General features: G+C 31.9%; 1 protein-coding gene and 2 long non-coding RNA genes across 8 annotated transcripts; 2 read left to right on the top strand and 1 right to left on the bottom strand.

Moving 5' to 3' along the window:
- The first annotated feature begins 591 nt into the window (after positions 1-591).
- On the top strand, positions 592-1892 carry LOC138857311 (uncharacterized). Its single transcript, XR_011396405.1, has 2 exons — positions 592-1171; positions 1277-1892. It is a non-coding gene; the product is annotated as an uncharacterized lncRNA (long non-coding RNA).
- On the bottom strand, positions 1446-20609 carry f (espin protein forked). Of its 6 annotated transcripts, none has more exons than XM_070109666.1 (13): positions 20534-20609; positions 17121-17344; positions 13653-13946; positions 10312-10495; positions 9927-10109; positions 8646-9794; positions 8000-8384; positions 7663-7887; positions 4117-4591; positions 3266-3512; positions 2958-3197; positions 2690-2886; positions 1446-2615 (listed from the first exon to the last, which is right to left on the bottom strand). In XM_070109666.1, the coding sequence occupies exons 2-13, from the start codon at positions 17270-17272 to the stop codon at positions 2300-2302; spliced, it is 4047 nt and encodes a 1348-aa protein (XP_069965767.1). In that variant the 5' UTR covers positions 17273-17344; positions 20534-20609; the 3' UTR covers positions 1446-2299. The 6 variants fall into 6 exon arrangements, with proteins under 6 accessions (XP_069965767.1, XP_036220991.2, XP_036220996.2 ...); XM_036365098.2 differs by lacking the exons at positions 17121-17344; positions 20534-20609 and adding exons at positions 15312-15462; positions 15570-15815 and having other exon boundaries at positions 2690-2898; XM_036365103.2 differs by lacking the exon at positions 13653-13946 and having other exon boundaries at positions 20534-20608.
- Positions 10045-10560, top strand: LOC118681279 (uncharacterized). Its single transcript, XR_004976961.2, has 2 exons — positions 10045-10130; positions 10223-10560. It is a non-coding gene; the product is annotated as an uncharacterized lncRNA (long non-coding RNA).
- Positions 20610-21513: the final 904 nt, after the last annotated feature.

The following is a 21513-nucleotide window of genomic DNA, read 5'->3' on the forward strand; positions in this document are numbered from 1 at the left end:
AAAATTCTTTTATTTGAATTTATAATTTAATCTATGCAAAGAGAACCATGCTGTTAATAACAGGAAATATTTCCATTGACCCATTAATGGATATGCGGCGAATGTCTATGGAATAGCGTGCTCCGTTTTGAAACAGTCATAAAGTTATAATTGAAATATTTGAAAAATCACTAACATGTCTCATTAAGGTTTGTGATATTTCAGGCTAGGTACAATAATTTTAATTACTAATATGACAATTTATAAATGTAAATATGTTCTTGAATAAACTAATTTAAAAAAACCGGGTTACAATTTTAATATTTGTAAACTTACTTGCTCGTCAATCTCTCATCTGCGGTAGCAAAAGAAGCAAGATGTTGGGATTATTTCTTTATTTTTTACAAATAACCGTAAGATGTAATTTAGTATACAAGAGAACATTAAATAGACCGTGATTCCTTAGTTAAGCTTTTCATTAAAGAACTTTGAAATTTCGGAACTTTGAACATTTATTTTGCACAATTTACACACTTTTTGTACACGTGTTGGAATGAATCCTTAAATATGCTCAATTTCAGTTATAATTCTATAATGAAAAAGTATCCTCAAGAGTTTCGTTAAAAACTGAATATAAGTATATACATACATATGTACGTATATCGAATGTAAGGAGCGTAGTAGTAGTTTAGCATTGGACTAAAGTTTCTAGTTAAACACAAACCTTCAAATGAATTCATTTCATTTTGCTCCCTTAGTATTACCATTAGCAAAGCACATATTTTTCTTTAAATTTTATTAATTTTATGAATGTACTTAATGCTTTAAATAGCAAGACAAAAATATCAATTGTCAAAATTTTAAAATCCATTTGGTATAGCACAATGTAAAATTTATTTACGCTATAGTAAAATTTTTCACCATCATTCATTCATATTTTACTAGGTTTAATCCGCGGCTGCGCTTACGATAAAAATACGATCAGAAATCGATTGTTATGTGATATGCGAGGAGTAATGCATTACTTTTAACTTACCGACTTTATATAGAGGTTATAATGTATAACGTTGTAGAAAAAGAGTAGAAGAGGGCGCGTCGCATGCCCTGTGTAATTATATGGTAATGTTTTGTTCAACATTCATCGAGTGTATCGGCAGTGACTTTGCAAAAAAATCCTCCGTTAGGACTTTCTGTAGGAATAAACGAATAACTGTGCATTTTTATATATAAGATATAAAAAAAAGAAAATTAAATATTTTGAATGTGATATGCAAATGTAATTATTTTACAATTTCAGAAAACACACAAGCAATATGAAATGGAATAGGCAACACCAACAATGTTAGTTTTTCTACGTTGCCTCTTTTCATTTTCGCTTTATGACGTCAGCCTTGATCGCAATCGTATTCTTATCTCTATCATTCTTAGCTAACACCAAAAAAGAGGTGGACAATGAACATCGAAAGTTTCAATGCATAAGTTTAATATTATCAAATTTCTTTTTATTGTAAATTATAGTTGGGCATAATATAGTCAATTAAGAATAATACCATACATATGTAAATGTGTGTAAACTTGACGAAGTGTGTACATATGAATGTATATAGTATGCTAAGTAAAAGTTAAGTATTATGCACAAAACAGTATGTATATTACAAAAGTATGTATGTATGTGTATGAATTTATATTTTTTCAACAACTTTAATAACATATGTATAGATAAATATTTATAAGATCTTTATTATATTGACAATGAATACACCGATGTTGTTGTTTGAAAGTGTTTATCTTTCATTATTTATTGTTGACAACGCCGTTTGTTGTCTAGCCTACGGTAAAATAACTTATTTCTCGAAAATCTAAATTTTATATTAAAATAAATTAATTGTCGGAAAACGTATTTTTCCAGAATATTGTTACTGTGATTTTCTTTTCAAACCAAAATGTAATTTTGATGGGTAAATGTACCATTGTTCTTACTTAAGTGTACGAGACATACACATATGTATATTTTACTAAGTTCAAGCAAAAAAGTCGTACCACATCGTATCCTTATAAAATACATATGCTAGCTTTTTTCGATTCGACATTGCTCTCCATGCTATGTAAAAAATTTGGCATGTAAAAGTAACAGCAAAGTTACTGATTTGAATTAATACAAGAGAGTATGTGGATACCTCCCAAAAGTAGTATAACTGTTAATACTACCAAGTTCTGTTTTACACATATAAACTGTAAACAACAAAAATTAAATTCTCTAGTAGTTATTTTAAACTCACAATTACAGTAAATTTGATATAGTGTTAAAATATTTTCGTTCTTAAATTAAACTTAGCCTGCTATTCGTTTTTCGTAACTGGGCTCGCCATGGTATAATGTTATCGACTTCATCTCCTTTGTTGTATTGATTACTATTGATATCATCATCTGATACTGGAATGTTGATCATCGGAGCTTGTTCATTTTGATCCTTATTTTCCTTGTTACTATTATCAAAAGTTCCGGGAGCAATTTGCAGGTTATCAACGCTCGGAGAAACTAAATTAATATTATCAATTGAAATTGCCCGATTCTTAAGTTGCCAAGTTTCAGCTATACGATTATTTTCCTCCACCTTGGGTGTATAAATTGATGCTCTGCAAAAATGCAAATATATATGTATGTGCGATTGTTTTTAGTATTTTGAAAAGAAAATTTATAATGCATATACTTTAATTTATTTTCGGTTTCCTCTCGCCTGGCTAGTAGGTCACGTTTCCACTGAGGTATTTGTGAGAGGCGCCTATTCTCTGCTTCCTTAGCCATTCGTTCTTCGAATTCTTTTTTGGCTCGTTCGGCTGCCTTTTTTGCCATCATCTGGCGTTTCCAATCCGGAATGATGTTACCAGCCTGATCTTTTTCTGGAATCTGCATATATAGCTTTGGTAGCAAATGAAATACCTGTTAAGTTAATACAAAATGGCGGTGTATGTCCGTACCTGATCCATATAATTGTTTGTCGAAAATTGTTTAGAAATTTCGGAATAATGTTCAATGTCAAACTGACCGGCCAACTGTTTCTCTACTTTCATTTTCTTAATGCCTTTTGACATCTTCAATTCGGCAATTAAATCCGTTTTAAGGTAAGAATCCGCTGACGTGGTAAGACACTGCATACTTAGACTGCGTGCTGGCATTTGATATGGTTTGGGCATTTTTTGGGTATCAGTTCGACGAAGCTGTGAAATACCCATAAATACATAAAAAATTATATAATACGCACACATATGTATTAAATAAGGTTTACCTGAACACTGTTAAGATCTTGAATGGAGATGGCGGAAAGAGGTTGATGCTGCTTGCGGGTGGCAGTGTCCTGATTAACCACAGATACATGATTAACGTTTCCTGGTTTTATATTGTTTTGCTTATCATTGTGATGCATTAAAGGATGAATTGGGAGTGGTGGCGGAGGTGGAGGCTTTGGAGGGTCGCAGTTAACTCCGTGCTGATTAGCCACCTGTATATGCATGTAATCTTCAGTATCTGTGGATCTAAATAAGAATACATGTACAAATGTACTATATATAGGTTGATAAAAGATTTTTGATTGTTTAATTTTGTTCAAACAATAACCTTAGAAAACTTTAACTAACCGATGCCTATTTGGATGTGTTCGTAATATCATCGTTTTTGCTACTGAACTGAAAAACTGATAACTTCATTTGAACATAAAAATAACTTTTTAGGAAAACTAGCACAAATTATAAATACACACGCCAATGCATAAATAAATGCTTTGGTGAAATGGACCATTGAATTCAGCAGACGATGCGTTCTCTCATGCGGCACGCGATTAACAAGGCAAAGTGGATATTTTTGCAAATTAAATGCACTAATTCATTTACGGTATTCGTTAAAAACTTGCAGTGAGTGTGAGTATTCAATTTTATAGAAATGTTTGTAGGTTACTACTCTATGAATTTGTATGTACAATATAAACATATGTACCATAAGTAAATTTTTCCAATTAAATGAGTATGTACATTTTTGTATATACATATATTGGATAGAAATTCAATTAATATTATATAAATGCCTATTTTATGTAAAGTAAATATCATCATTTTATAAATGTAATCGAATAAGCACACTCACCTTGCTGAAGAAGGGCAGGATCGTTTATCACTTATACTCTTTAGATATTCAGATGGCTTTATAAGATGTGTTACGCCATCTTGCGATTTGTTTGGAAAACTGGGTGGCACGAAGGGAAGTACTAACTGTTTATTAACTAAGTTCGGACCACCAGGACGTGTGCCACTTACTATGCTCCCATTTGAATTGCTGTACCCATATTGTGCCAGTTGTAGTTCGTAATGATCTTCGGCAGAAGATCCATACATTTGAGATTGCTGATAGCTGTGGGGCATTGGATGTTGCTGGACATCTGCTTGGTTTGAATGGTAATTGTGCACTTGAATTCTCTCATCTTTCTGTTTATTGCAATCGTGATAACTGTCACAAGCAAAGTTTTCTCTGCTAGTTGTAACACAACTAATAGTTGCACTTGACATAGAGTTTTGTATATTCTCATTACAACCGCCATTAAGAAGTTTAGCTTTCTTGTTTGCTGTAAAATAATAATTAAAATTAACAAGTGTATGTATAATTTGTGTACATATGAAATTTTATGTATTCATTTTTTTTACAATAAACGTAACTAAATAGTATATGAAACGAGTTTGGGGTATTTAAACAAGTTTGTTTGAAAAACCTAAAAAATATGTACGGAAAACTTATTGTCATTGTCAATAAATTGGTTTTTGAAATATAGGATTTAAGGTGACGTAAACTTGGCGTTACAAAATGCCAGAGTAGATCTAAAGTAAAGGAATTAATGAAAAAATATGCCGCTGGTATGGTTTTTGAAATATAGGATTTAAGGTGACGTAAACTTGGCGTTACAAAATGCCAGAGTAGATCTAAAGTAAAGGAATTAATGAAAAAATATGCCGCTGATATCAAAATGTGACTTGATGCATGTTTCCTGATATGAGCTTCGGAGATAATGAGTGCGGTGGACATCCAAAAGAGGCTGCTACGTACGAACACCTTATAAAGTCCACTAAAACATTTGGGATCCACAGTGCGATAGTTAATTGGTTAATTTTTTCACCGTCTATCCTGAAAACTAAAAAAAAAAGCATCAGCAGCTACTATTATTGTTATTACCAATTACTGTTCCATCAAGACAATGCTCCGTGCCAAGATAGAGTGTAATGTTCCCTTTCATTTGCATTTCTCACATTTGAAAGGCTAAAGAAAAAATCGTTCTAAAATTCTGATGCATTCTACGGATATCCACTGTAAAATGGATACACAATAATGACACATAATGCACAAATTCTATCAGGTTTTCTCTCCCTATTAAATTCTTGAAAATGAGCGGTAATAGGTGGAAAGTGAATCCAGAAGGTATATAAGATGTATTTAAAAACCTATTGTTCGAAATTTTGGATTTCCCGATTAATATTACATTAAAAAAAAACTTCACATCCAATAATGCCTTTGTTCAGATGCCGGTTCAAACACAAAAATCGCGGGCGAATTAATTCATACATGGAAGCGATAAATACAATTTCTGAACTTACTGAATAATAATAAAGCTATGTCGATATGCAATTAATTTGGAAATATCATAAAATTTACCTTTTGTTACTAATAAATATATATATATATATATAATGTGTATATTGTATAATCCTTGCAGAAGTTGTAGTAATCCGAAAATTTATAATTTGTGTAATACACAAAACTTTCACATATGTCGAGTTTTGTCCAGGGTAGACGCCTAAACTACTGAACCGATTTAAGTAAAATTTTGCACACTGTAAGCAGTTTGATCTAACTTAAAGACTTATCTCCACCTAAAACCATTCGTGAAATAGATTACATGTACATATATACGTATTTCTAGTCTCCCAAATATAAGAATATGTACAAAATTCAAAAAAAAATCTTTATAAAATTTTCTCTTTGACAAATATTTGTATCAATAATTTTCAAAATTAAATCTCCAGTACAGTGGTTGACTCTGTAAACATTTGTACTGGGTCCATGTTAATCTTGTTTGAAGATTATATTTTCTTGCCATTCTGTTACGGTTTTCCACAAAAATAAGACACAGCTGTTTGGATATGGTTTTTTTTTCATATACAGCGCATGCAATTATTCTAATGCGTTTAGAAACGCAATAGCTTAGGATAATATTCTTTTACCTGTGAACACTTCACATTATACTTACAACGAATATTAAATATGTCAAAATAGGAAAAACGCAACGTAAAATAATTTCGTCGAGAGAATTTCTTTTGACCTAACATATGTTTGCTGTTAGTCTAGTGCTTTGAAAACGTAAAAGATTTACAAATAAGTGTATAAAGTTATGACGAGATTGTAGAATTAACCGTGCGGTGACCAAGTATTTTGTGTAGCGGTTCAGAGGATGCCATCAATGCAACTAAAGCATATCCTACTGGTTTACACTGTAGTAGGCACACACGTATGGTCATTATTAAAGTATTTTTAGTGTTAACCAACACTTTGCCACAAAAATGCAATATCTACATATATATGAATGCATGTTCATTCACATTGAAATCAAGAGTAACCAAGTAACTGAATCTAATGAAAAGGATAAATAGGCTTTCTCTTACATCAGTTAAATATACAAATTATTTACATTTTTTCTGTTAAAAAGTACCATTTTGAGTGTTTGACTATGCAAGTAGAATAACAATCGTGTATTGGGTAGAGACATGTAAATATTTTTCAAGTAACTACCATGTATAAATATTTTGTGCAACATGCCACGATTTAACCATAGAGGTTTTGTTTGTTGGGATATGTTGTTGAAATACTAACCTGTCTATTACCAAGCCGAACAATTCCACATTCACTTTCATTGGTATCTTTTTACTCGCCTTGGTCACATACTGGTATATACCACTTACATGGTTAAAGATGTGCTTGGCTATATGTTTGAATTTAGTAATGTATGGGTGTAAATGGTTAACGTGCAAATTTGGAGTAAAAAATAAGGAAAGTTACTGAACCAGCCGATCCGGTATACGACTTTTGGTCGTCAAGTTTTCAAAATCACCATTTAAATTGCAATTTAGTATTGGAAGATACATATAAAAGTATGCATATATGTAAGTATAAGTTTGACCTTTGTGGCGGTCAATTTTCAAATCTGGGATGTTACAGGATATAATTTACATATAAATATGTATTTATAATATTATATATAAGTTCTAGTTATACTAAATAAAGAATATTATATATATATTAGGGTGGGTAAAAAATAACGAATGTTTTTTCAGTACATATCCTACAAGACTATGAGCGCTGCAATTTAACATGCATTTTTTTTGATTGAGTTATAAAGTTTAAAACATAAAAACAATTAAGAGGTCATACTTATGATTACCAAATTTTGTTTAGTTAGCTTTAATATAAATTTAAAAAAGGTGCTTCTTCTCTTCTTTTCTGTTAATTGATCAAAATTTCTAAGAATGAAGTTGATTGTCAATATTCGATTTTCAATTCACCTTAGTCCGTAAGGTTTGAAACGTAAACTAAGATTACCTGAGTTTATTTGATTTTGATTAAAAATTTATGAGCTTATTTGTATCTCACCTGATATTGTAGACATTGTTCGGTTGTGTTTGCTTCTGATCAACTCAGATGGACGCAAACTGGGTTCCTCAATCACCTCAAGTCCTGAATCGGAATCTATATTATCCAAGTTACTATTTGAGTTACTAATACAAAAGTTCATGGGATCTGATGTAACTAATTGCATTCTTTTGTGTAAAAGTGCGTTCATCGGTGGCGGCAGTGGAGGGGGTGGAGGCCCACTTACTAAAATGATGCGAAAATTTATGTATTCGTTCGTGTACCTCAGTTAGTATGTATGCATGTATTGTAGAAATAGACATATGAACGTACATATATTTGCATTTGTGAAACATACCGATTTCTATGTTTTGTATAGGCGGAGCAGATGAAACTCGTTTTAACTGGCGATCGCATGTGTTGCCATCATTGCATGTTGGGTGGAATATATTGCAGGTGTTCCCGGTGCTACCGTAATCAAGATTATTTCGAATAACGGAGTTTTTCTGTGACTGCTTGGTGCGCTCAGCAACATCTTCTATTGGACACACACTTTCATATGTGTCGCTTTTAACACCACAATTGATATTGCTACTAGCGTTGAGCAGGTTCTTTAGATTGACATTTTTAACGGTGAAACTTTCCTTTTGCGATAACTCGTATTTGGGTTTGCTATTTATTCCTATAGTCGATTGTGATTTATTTCGATTTAGCCGCTCACTTTGCTGTTTGTTGTTCATATTCTAAAATTAAAATTCATCTTTTTTATTCAAATAAGTTTCAGAATTTCCACTAATTTGATGTGTGATGGATTAATGTAATACCTCTCCAAAATAAGCAGTGAAATTAGGATGCTTATTCGATAGGCAGTGCACCACTTAACGATTACAAACCAACCACTTAACGGAATTATCTCAAAATACATTTATAACCAAGGGGATGAGGAATTAAAGACGACTTTGCTAAATTTAATTTGAAAAGTTTTGCTATATATGTTTACTTACATGATTGCTGTATTGTAGTACGAAATCTGAACTTCGAGTCGAGGAAGTGCTAGCTGAGCGTGAATGAGACCCACTATCACGGGACCGTGATCGTCCAGAACCACATTTGCTTTTGTTTTTTCGCGCCTCCTCACGAACTAAATATATATCCTCGTAATCATGGTCATGTGAACTTTCTGGTTTCAGCTTGTCATTGTTTAAATAGTTTGTTTTAGGTTGTTTAGCTGCTTGATTTTGTTTATCAATTTTAATATTATTGTTGTTGATTTTATTATAGTTGATTCCAGAAATTAAATTGGCATTAATTTTTTTTTTATCATTGCTGATGCTTTTTGTGCTGGTGCTGGCGCTGAAGCCTTGATCGTGGCTGCTAACTTCGTTATTACATTTAGTGTGAAGATTAAAACTTTGACTTCGAAAATTGTTTGTTTTGGATAATTTCATATTCGATTGAATAGAAACGGAAATAGATTCTTCTGATCCGCTTCCTGTACCACTTGAACTGGAGTGAACATCTGCTTGTACAACAACTGCATTGTTTATGGTATTTGATTTATGTATTTTGTTATGACTGTGAGTTTTGTGGCGATTAATTTTCGGATTTAAATTTCCAGCACTGTTACAATCGGAATCGAACAACTCCCGAACTCGATTATAAATTAGTTCATGAGGGTCGTGGAGGAAAAATGATTCTCCTGAAACACTGCCGGTCGGGGAAGGAGGAGTAAAGAAACTGTTACGCATTGGATTGACATACAAGCCATCATTCGGCACCATTTGCCCATTGTATAATTTTTCAGAAGATGAGCGCGATTGTTGAGAGTGTGCATAAATGGCCTCTATGCGTTTATGGGTCATAGAAGTCGATGGTGGATGCAAATAAAAGGGCTCAATATCTGAGCTTAAAGTCGAAGATGTCTTCGATTTAATGGTGTTACTGCAACTAGTCTGTTTACTACTGTTCGAGTTAAAGCTTCCGTGTGAGCTATTATTGATACAGTTGCCTCCATCACTACCATTGAAACTGCAATTTTTCATCTCTTGAAATTCCTTATTAGATAAGGAACAAGTTTTCTGTCGTTGTTGTGGATTCCTGTCCCGACAACCATAGTCTATTGTACTACCGTGTTGCACTAACACATTAAGACACTTGAATTAACGAACAGAGATACAAAGAAAATAAACACAAATAAAGAAACATGTCTAAAAGAAGAGTAATGATATTAAAAGTCCTTACTTACCAAAAATAATTAAATTTCTACATAAAGAAGAAGATCTCACCTCTACTTGTTGGTTTTCTGCTGCATCGTTAATGGGTGACTTGCCATACTTATCTAACGATAGTTTTGCCCCATGTTTAAGCAACCATCGTACTACGGAAAGGTGTCCTCTTGACGCGGCAAAATGTAGTGGTGTAGCACCGTCTCCATCTCGTAGATTTGGATCAACACCCTGATCTTGCACCTTTGTACGTGTATATGCAAAGTTAAGTGAAGATTTAGTATTTCGGCCACAAAATAAAAAATACAATACTATCTCTATACATGTATGTAAATTATTGCATTTTTTAATTATAGAAAAACATATAGTTGACATGGATACCTTGATCGTTCATTTATGGGCACTGTAAGTAAATATAATAGACTATTGTATTGAATACATTTACCATCCATCTGAGGCAATCCAAACATCCCATTTGTGAAGCAGCATGTATCGGTGCCATACCGTCGCGTGCGCGTACATAGAGAGAACCACCAGCTTCAAGCACTAAAAATTTTAGCACCTCCAAGTGCCCTTCTTGCGCTGCCAAGTAGACCGGTGTGACATCGTTGTCCATTTGAGTATTCGCGCTGTATAGGGTAAAGTGAAAAAATTATGCAATTATAAATAAATAACAAAAGTGTGTGTACTCATATATTTTAATTTTAAATGTATTATAGTTCGCATGTAAACGTAAAGTGATAACCCCTTTTTTGCAGTTCCATTTTTATATACAAAACTTTAAAACGTTTTGCTTTTCAACATACATATGTATGTTGAGAATATTATACATTCGCACTTCTTTGTTTACCACTTTTAAATAATCGAGAGAGATATATGGTAATATTAATCCAAATAGGCACAGTGCCGCGGCGCAATACCTGTCTGTACATCAGTCTATCTATCAATCCTTGATAAAAACCGTGGAGAATTTAGAATTTAGCACTCAAATGAGGGTTCTATTCCAAATGATCGATATCGCATATTCAAACATAAAATACAGTGCTATATCTCTGAAAGCGACTGAATTACAAAAAAAAAAACACACAAAAAACAATCACAGAGCATGTAAAGTCTATACATGGATCTGGCCAAAAATTGAACTATAGCAGTGCCACCAACTTTCACCAGACATTTATTATAAAAGACTTCACAAATTTAATCAAATTTGGTATCCTGTTATATAGTATAATTCAAGAAAAATCAAAGGTACCGATCCAAAAGTTTGGTTATTTACAATTTATTCAATTAGTTATTTCATCAAACATGGATACCATCCCTTAGCCCTCACAATTATATATTATATATTATGGTTTAATTATATATATTATAATACAATTATAATATAATAATTCTGTCACTTCAGTCGATTGTTCCCATTATAAGTATAATGCGACAGAAGTAACTATCTCAAAAGACCGCGTCGATCAAGCGTAATGTGTATGCAATACAATCCGAGAACTGTCGAAATACCGGACTTCATCCAGCGAACCTGTCTTTTACGAGGTGTTATCTAAATCGAAATGCAAAAAATGGCCATATTTAGAGGAGACAAAGTGCTCGAATGAGGAGGTTATCGCCAACAGGAATGCCATCTCCCTATATCTCCAGAAATCGTATTTTCCAGAGGGTTTAAAGACTAAATAAACTACAATCCTTCAAAAATTAACGTTCCTTTTCTTTTTAGATATTTTAAAGAAATGCGTATTTGGATTTTTTAGTTTTTTTTTTTTTTTTTTGTTAAAAACATAAATAAATAACTACGAAAATGCTAATTTTGTGTTTAACCGAAAATTGTATACGCTTACAACTTGTAAGGATCAAAGCCGACTAAATATCTTAAGGTGTTGGTGTTTTTAGTTTTTTTTTTTTTTTTTTTGTTAAAAACATAAATAAATAACTACGAAAATGCTAATTTTGTGTTTAACCGAAAATTGTATACGCTTACAACTTGTAAGGATCAAAGCCGACTAAATATCTTAAGGTGTTGGCAAAACTTTATATTCAACAAGTAAGGAAGAGCAAATTTCGAATGGAACCGTACATTTTAACCTTTGGCAACTTCCATTATAATAAAATTTGTATTTTATTAAGTTATATTTACGACCTATAATGCTCAACTAATTTTATTACTATATTTTACTTCGCGTCCGCTAAAATTGTATTAAAATCATCTTCAAAAGAGATATATGGGATATAAACTCATATGATTTCGCCTAAATGTGGGTGGTGGCACGCCCGTCGTCGATTTTGACAACGGTTCCCTTAAAACCGCCTTGTGCCATCCCGGATATAAAATTTAATATGTCTGACGCATTTAGTTTATTATTTATCGCGCTTTTAGTAGGTTTTAACAAAACCGTTATATAGGGAATGGGGGGTTATCTTCCGATTTCATCCATTTTCACACGGTAGAAGAAAATGTCAAAAGCGGAGCCACACTTAGTTTTGAAAAAATTTTCAACCATAACATAGATGCCTCTCTCCAATACAATCTTCTGTACTAAATTACAGATATACATATATCTTAATTTAGTGCTTAGTTATGGCGTTTTATAAGTTTTCCATTAATGGCCTTTTGTGGGGGTGGCAGTGGTCAGATGGTGCCAAGGAGCGTGTGTACCAAGTTTCAGCAAGATATCTTAATTTTTACTCAAGTAACAGCTTGCACGGACGGACGGACGGACAGAAAGAGAGACAGACATCCAAAGATTGATCATTTATATATACATAACCTTATGTCTATCTCGATTGGTTTTGGGTGATATTCACAACCGTTAGGTGAACAAAACTATTATACTCTGCAGCAACATGTGTTTAAATCGTCTCATCATCCTGAAAATTTATATAACCCTATATCATGAGTCATTAAAGTTATCTATGATTAAATGGTAGTGCTCACAATAAACAAATTAGGTGATGAAGTGATATTTGTATGTGCGTCTTATCCTGTCCACAATAATTGAAGTAAATCATGTATTTAAAAAATTCTCAAAGTACTACTTTATGTATGTATTTGCAAAATTGCTATAAAAGGTTTTATAATTTCTCCTTTGTTCTTATCAACTATCCCATATTAATTCAACATAATTAACCTTATTAATAACATAATTAATTAACATAATTAAAAAAGCGATCCGCCTAATGAGGTCGGTCATAAATGTTAATCAGAATAACATCACACCTACTGCAGAATGAGAGACTGAGACTAGCTGAGCCTTTTGTATATGGCACAAATCAGTGTATAAGTAAATCGCGAATTTGTTTAAAATACAATGAATACAGACATCTCTACCATCTAAGCTGCGTGGTATTTAGGTACCAAGGATGGGCATAACTGTACTTATTTTAACCCACTCGAATAAAATATTTCAAAAACTGATAAATATATTTTGTGTTATTTGAGAAAAGATATCGATTGAACACTTAAAATCCGCTGGAATTAACTCGTTTATTACTTAATTTTTTTTCTGCTCTCATGTATTCAAATGACATAATGTTAGAGACTGCGTTTAAAATGACAAAGATTTTAATTTAAATAAAAATATATATACTAAACAAAGGCACATACCCAAATAACAGAGAGACTAAACAAAGTGATTTTCCAACAGTACAAAAGACTTAAGACAGCAACTTATTTATGGATTGAAGGGTGAATATCAATATGCATAGTTCTCGGAGTCATGGAATTATTCGTTTTAGCAACAGATTTTAAATACTCAAATGTTATGGCGAAATGTGGCTTACCTTACAACGCTGCGTCGATTATTATGTTCTTTGCGTACAACAGCTACATCTTCATTGGAGAGATTGATCTCTTTTCGCACAGTTGTGTCCATCATTTCAGCAAAATTTGAGATATCATCGTTAGATATGTGCTGAGGTAAGCTATCTGCTATACCACTAACACCATTCATCTCAGCAACAATAGAAGAAATGTCGTTATTCGATTTACTTTTTACTTTGCTACGACGATAGGAAGTGAAACTAGTGGTCATCCTACCGAAAAAACCTTTTCTACCACTGATTGTAGAGAAGTAACTGTGTTGTTGTCATAATATAGCAAATGAATTGTTAAAAAAGAGACATTCGATTAAAACGTGCATTTTGTTTAATTATAAGGCTTTGGAATCCTTAAATTCAAGGTATATTATAAATACAAAAAACTGAGAAGATATTGATTCAAGTATAAAAAAAACCTTGAAGCAAAATGAGATATGTATATACGCTCTTTATTTTTCATAAAATGTTTTGAAGCTTTTTATAACTAATGATGAAGATATTAGATATTAACTCTCAACAATTCAAAATATTATATCAGTTAATAATCCTATGTAATTAGACTAAGAGAGTATCTACCGTTTTCACTTTCTATTGCTTTTCTTTGGCAACTTTCACAATAACACACAATTATGATTGCGCATACATACATACATAAATATTCAATATATGCAAGGGAAAAATCAATGAACATTGAACTTTCGCACTACATAGTACATGTGTATATATTTCGGTTAACATTTCGTAGACACAGTTTGAGCGGCATTAACTTTTAAGCACAGTAATTAAAATTATTAAATTTTCGTAGTTAATAGTACAAGAATAGAGTTCTTGCAAATGAACATTTTACTAACTATATCACCGCATAGCAGTTAACGTAGTTAAAATATAGAAGGCGCAACATTACTGCTCGAATTTTTCGCAGTGAATGGTACCAAAGCACCAGCGCATCAAGTAAAACAGCTCGGCCCGGTTTTACAAGCAGGTGATTCATTGCTTCGGCTCAGTTTTAAAATGCAAGTTCGCTTATACTCGTAGATGCTTCTTACGTACACTTGAACAGACGTGTATGTACTGCTCTCATTTTCCTAAATGATACTCTTTGTGTAATTTTTGATATGTTTTTACTGCAGATTTCATTCTTGTAGCAGCTTGATCGTACATTTGTACGTAACATATGTACGCACGTATGCACTTATACTAGTACATATGTTCCAACATAGACTTGAAACAAAAACAAATAGCTTGCACTGATATTTCATACATATGTTAGTTATATTAACATATCTGCTTTCATACTATTTAACAGAAAAGTTGCAGTTTTGAAGCAGTTAACAAGTTTTCCATATTATTACTAATTTTGATTGTTCAATTGGGGACTTATTGACGGTAATTTACAAAAAGTTTAAAAAGACCTAGGTAACGCGATCCAAATTAATTCTCAGTCATATTTTCACAAATTGACTAATGTTACAAATATATTTACAAATGTGTCTGTACATGTAATTGCGTTCATACATATATTAAAAGTCTAACATTTATTTACATACTTAAATCAATATAATGTATATGTGTCTTAGGGGAACTGAAATTGCAAAAGGTAACATGTGATATACGTTTTTGTACCTTTTCATTTTAATATTTGTACACTTATTCGTGGAAGTAGTATTTACTATTTATTATATTTTCAGCATTAATATGCACTTAGAGTATGTTTCGGTTCGATGATCTTTAAATAATAGTAATTCCAGGCTCCAGCATTTTAATTGCTAAGAACCTGTTAATTTTAGAAGAAGGAAATCATAGCAAACAAAAAGAACGTCAGGCAAATTCAACCGCTTCACCTTCACACAATATCAATATAATAACTTCGGATCTACTAACCGCATTTACAAACGTTTTTTAAAAAGGTATTAATATGCTTAAAAGTACGTGCATATACCGAATAGCGAACAAAATATGTTTACAACGTGCAGCCTACAGTTGATAATGTAAGCAATCAGTAGAAATAAAAATGTTTCTGTTACACGCGAAAACTGGCCACGGCCGACTGCCTTTCTATCTTCTTCAACCAAACATAAACCGTGACCACTGAGTCCAAACGAACTACCGCTTACTTCAAGATACCAAATACGAATACAGAAATGTAAGTCACTACTCAGCTAAGCATTCAAGAAACCCGTTGCTCGTCGGTGCACCAAAAGCAGCACAACGCCGGTCAGAGCGCTGTGCACCTTTCCACAGCATTGCAGCCGACTCGATGGCACTCAAATACAACACATTTGATACAGTCAATTGCAGTCAAACGCCGAGATACGTAAAGACAGAGATACGAACAACTCATATATGAATACATCGCGCGAGTTGGGTAACAATCTCCGTTGCTTATATTTCAATCAAGCTTTCTTTATTCATATGTACGTACATGTGCTATTATAACTGAGTATGTAAAGTGTAATAAAGAAACGTTGTTCTCTGAGATAGTCTAATTTACCTACATTCCATCGGTAGTTGTTGTTTCAATTCAGTAGTTCCACTAGTTACTAACCAATGAGTATGAATATAAATCAAAAGTTTATTTTATACATAAGTTAATATGCAAACATATGTATGTATATTGACATGACACTTTTACCAAAAATAATTGCATGGCAGTAGATCACTACCATGACCTAAATCAGTTCATTGCACGTACACCGTTATTCATATCGGGGGGAAAGATCCATAAGTTGTCTGCCTATTAATGCGGTCATTTATGACAAATCATCTCCCGTAGATGCCTCAAACTGCATAAATATACTTCTTATTGACCTTTGAACCCCTCGAAACGAATTTACGAAGAATGAAAAAAATCATAAGCACCGTTCGATACTTAAGTTAGAGTATGACATAAACAACAATTTGTTGAATTTAGATAAATTCGTTATGTTCGTATACAGCTCTTTTTTTAATATTGTATAATGTTTTAACATGTTTGTACTATATCGACAATCTGAAGTCACTCATTATCTCATATTTGCCTCTTACAAATGCACAGTAAATAAAATTATTATGCATGGATTATTATTGTTGACTGGTTCGTTTTTTCTTCAAACTAACTTAATATTTTTATTTTGAAGTAATTATATTTTAATTAAATATTTACTTATTTCAATCACGATTTTAATATTATTCCTATTGAAATATATATACATACATAAATGTCTACTTTGTTAATCTGTATTGTCACTAACCCCCATTGTGCGGTAAATTATAAATAATTTCATGCTGAACTAATAACTTTCACCGTAATTGATAGTGTATTTAGTTATATTTGTTATAATTGTGGCGATACTCTGAATATTGATGTCAGATATTCCATACTAAGTGCAATATATACATATGCTCATGTATATATATAAAAAAAAGTGCATAAAAAAATTAGAAGGAACTTACCAAATATCTGTTGATGCTCCAACAAGCAATTGTACACAGTCTAAACAGCCGCGTGCTGCGGCATAGTGCAGTGCCAATGCACCCGCGTTGGGTCTTTCTACTGATGAAATGCTGCCCGTTGAGTCACATGTGTTTAATTTATGCGAATGCATGTTGCTGTGGTGTTGAACAGAGAAGCTGGCGATGTTACCTATGATGCCGCTTATAGTAGGCTTTTAATAATGCTAGAAATATTTGTATTTGTGTATTGCGAATATTTATTATATGTAGTTATCATAATTGTTTGCTTAGACTTATTATTATTTGTATAAATATATATATCGTAAAAACTTGTCCACTTTGAGATCTGTTCTCTTGTTAGCGAATGTCACCTATTTTATCAGATTTCGTTCAGGTTTTGTAAAGAATAAGCACATTTGCAATCCAATGAACATATGTAGGTAGATATGCTTTTTAAGTACCAACCAACACTCATATACCCGCACATTTCCCTTTATCACTTTATCGGTTCTGTAATTTTCTATTTTCTATCATATTTTAAGACCCTAGGAACCAAAACCCGTCTACCTATTAAATGCTTTTTGTATCAACTTAAAGTTTTATTCTGCAGACTTTGACTTAGTTTTATATATGTATATGTACATTTTATCATCAGAAAAAAATTTAGTTAGATTAAATAATAGATAGTTATAAATTTTAACAAGTTTATGCAATCTCGTATTTATAAAATGTAATGTTTTTTTATCAGACCTGCTAAATAAGTTTTTAAGAACTAAATTGTCTTATAGTAGATATGTCCCTCGACTTTCTTCTGCAATTCAAAATAATACCTAAACTTTGGGCACTATAAATTGACTAATAATATTTGCTCACCTAAGTCATGTGATTTATTCCATTAGACGACTATTTGTAAATTAAAATTATCTAATCGTTAAAGTATTTAATATATCAGTTATTGTATAATGACATTTATCTTGATCAGTGGTTCAACTATATCCTCGTAAGTAATTTATTAGCGCGATTGTATTTCTCTGATTAGCTTACGTATATAATTGGAGACCATGAAGAAAATTTTGATGATCTGCCTCAAAAAGTACTTCTGGGGTTATCACCATTGTTTTATTTACTAATATTAACATTTAACAGACTCTAAAATATATACTCACTTATCTTGTAACTGAATAAACTCGATTGCACGATTTATCTTGGGATTGTGTTGGATAACGTTTTGCATTCATAAATGCCGGCATATTCTGAGGCCTACTATAATGTGAATTTATTGTAACATCCACTTATATTTTCCGGCTTTCAATGTTCTTAAAAGAGAATCAAAGAGTTGTGGAATGCCGTTGAAGAAGCTAATAGTGTATATTTCATGTCAAATAATTGGGAAAGTGCTATATGTTGAGGGTATGATGGATATAGAGGGGAACAAGTTAAGAGATAAAATTACTTTTAGTTAAACTCGCGAACTATGGTAGCCTGTAACTCAAATTATATGCCTATTTTAAGAATATAATATGAAAATATTAATTATATATGAAAAAAATTAATCACATTCTAGTTAGTATTCCTAAAATAATATCAAAAGAAGGAGATAAATAAATTTTGTTTATGTTGAGGACTTTACTTTCCAGAAAAATACTTCATTTGCTAAGGGTATACTTGTAAGAAAGGAAAAGTTTTCGTCTAAGTGCGTAAGTTATTAACATTATGTTTTACTTAAATAAATTATATATAATATGATATAGTGCAAATAGTCAATTGATTCACAAAATATCCTTATAGGTATTCACAAAGAAGTACTGAAATTACGGTTATTTATCTTTTGTTTTGAATGATACCAATTCGATTATGAAATAGATTGTAATACAAAAACTCTATGATTTGTTTGAAAACTACAAAAGTAAAAGTAAAAGTGCTATTTTTCATATATAGACCAAAATGAAAGATTCAATAAATTTTTTTATATAACAATTTCTCAAGCATTCATTGGAACTATTGAAATGATGTGAAAAGTGAATAACATTGAAATGATGTGAAGAGTGAATAGTGTTAATGAAAATAATGTGGTATATAAATTAAACGCAAAAACAAATCTGAAATTTAGATGATCCACTGTTGAGACTAAGAGAGGTTAGAGAAATAATGTGTTGCACATAATTTTTGATTTAATTTTGCCACAAAACCTTAAATAATTAGATACAGGTACCAAAATAAAGATTCCTACCCTTACTAATCGAATAAGCGTAGTGGTGCAGAATTATTATTTTTTGTTATAAGCACAAACTACCTCTTCGTTTTTTAAATGAAACGATGTAATAAATTGATATATAACGAACAAATTTTCGATCTAATAGCAGTGCTGAAGGCATGATTACCATTTGTAGTATTGTTGATTCAAAAAGTATTTTTCAAGACTATTTATGATACGAAACGTTCGCATCGAACTCTACCAGTTATCCATGTTCCAAACATCTTAATTGAACATATACATGAATTAAACAATTGTAGGGCATTAAATTTTCCCAACTTTATTTGCATTGTATTTATATTGTAGTTTATGAATTTATAAATCATTTTATATTTGGTGGAAAAAAATTTTGATGTACACAGGCATACATAGATATATCGATGAATATTATATTTTAAAAATTCCATAAACTTTGTATAAAATTTGCTAAAAAAATATATATACATATATGAATACAATTTTTTTATGCTAGCCACTAAAGAGACATATGTATAGCTAAACATTAACAGTTGGCACTTTAACTTCGATGTATAAACATGAGCGACCAAGCGCATCACTCGTGTTTTATCACACATACATATGTATTGCAACTACATATGCAAGTATGCGTAACACAGAAACAACAACCAACAATAACGAATTGCAGAAAAAACACTTTCACAAATTCAATAATCAAAAAAGGTTAGGGATGAAAATGGATACTGTTTGCTTGTCAAATGAAACCCTCAATTTTAAATTTCAAAACATTTCAGAAACCGTTAGTTGGACTTGTCTCACGATGCACTCAATTTACCGGTATTAAATAAACTAATACGAAAAAATGAGTAGATGTTCGCGAACTGCGACACTTGCAATCGAACTGATGTGAAAACTTTGTAATTAAGCACGAACCACACCTCTTACTTGAAAAATTACTCAGGTTATTAAACTCGAATATAACAAATTTAATATGTACAGCAGGTATTTTGATCAAAAATCGCAACTGAAAAGCTTCAAAAATATTTGATGAAGTCTAAAATCACCATGTAGAACCAAACGACAACAATCATAAAAACCTTATTTGCAGTTATTTGAAATCAAGTCATCAGTTTTCAGCATTCACCGACTTGCAAAATTAACGTTTAAGTTTGAGGTTTGTTATATTGAGACGAAATCTTACATATAACGATTTAACATATCGAGATGTGGTTAAAACTTTCACAAAGCAACAGGTGGCGTGTGCACCTTCCAATAGTCGACTGACGATTAAGCATAGAGCTTTGTACCTCTCCATTGTGAAGAAAGAGACATGAACGACGGTTACTTCTTATTTTAGCTGATGTTTATGTGGAAGGCGGCACCTAAAGATGGGCAAACACAACAAACGAAGACTTTAGCTTTTACCAAAGACTCTCTTATTGTTTGTTTATATAAATCATACAGCGATCATTGTATCTCAGCGTGTGCTTATTACTCTGTAAGTTGTAAGTTCAAATTTCGGATCAGACAACACCTAAACCAATAGAAAAAGTTTTCTATAATAAAAATGAAGAGGCGCCCTACAAATAGAAAGAGAATAAAGTTAATGAAAGTATACACTTGTATAGCCTGTTATATACTTATATGGTATATCTAATATAATAGAATAAAGTATATAATACTCCATACCGATGCATCTATTTTATTGCATACTTATATTTTTGCATTTATTGTTACAACATATTGTTTCATTTTTGAACTCTTTGGATTATACAAGTATGTGCATTTATAAATGCAATACTTTACTTCAAAATTATAGTCAACACCCGCGCTAGTGGTTCTTAGTACTTTTTCTAGTTAAAACCGATCGCCAAGTTGCGAATTTTATGGAAAACAAACAAGTAAGGAAAAGCTTAGTTCGGGTGTAAGCTACCATTTTATGTTCTCGTATTTTCTCGGGGAAACACTTAAGAATTCATATCCTTTATGCGAAAGTCTTGAATCGATTTTACTCACTTTTAACACAAGGGCACATTTTTTTCAGGAAATTGTTCTCTAAATCTCCGTTAGAGGTAGATAGAATATCTTTGCAGTCCGGTTTCGCCCATTTTTATACTGTAGTATAAGAATTGCAGAATAATGTTATGCGCCAAATTTAGTTGCATTGGTCGAATAGATCCT

The sequence above is a fragment of the Bactrocera oleae genome, chromosome 5 (genome assembly GCF_042242935.1).
Source record: "Bactrocera oleae isolate idBacOlea1 chromosome 5, idBacOlea1, whole genome shotgun sequence".
Taxonomy (NCBI): Eukaryota; Metazoa; Arthropoda; class Insecta; order Diptera; family Tephritidae; genus Bactrocera; species Bactrocera oleae.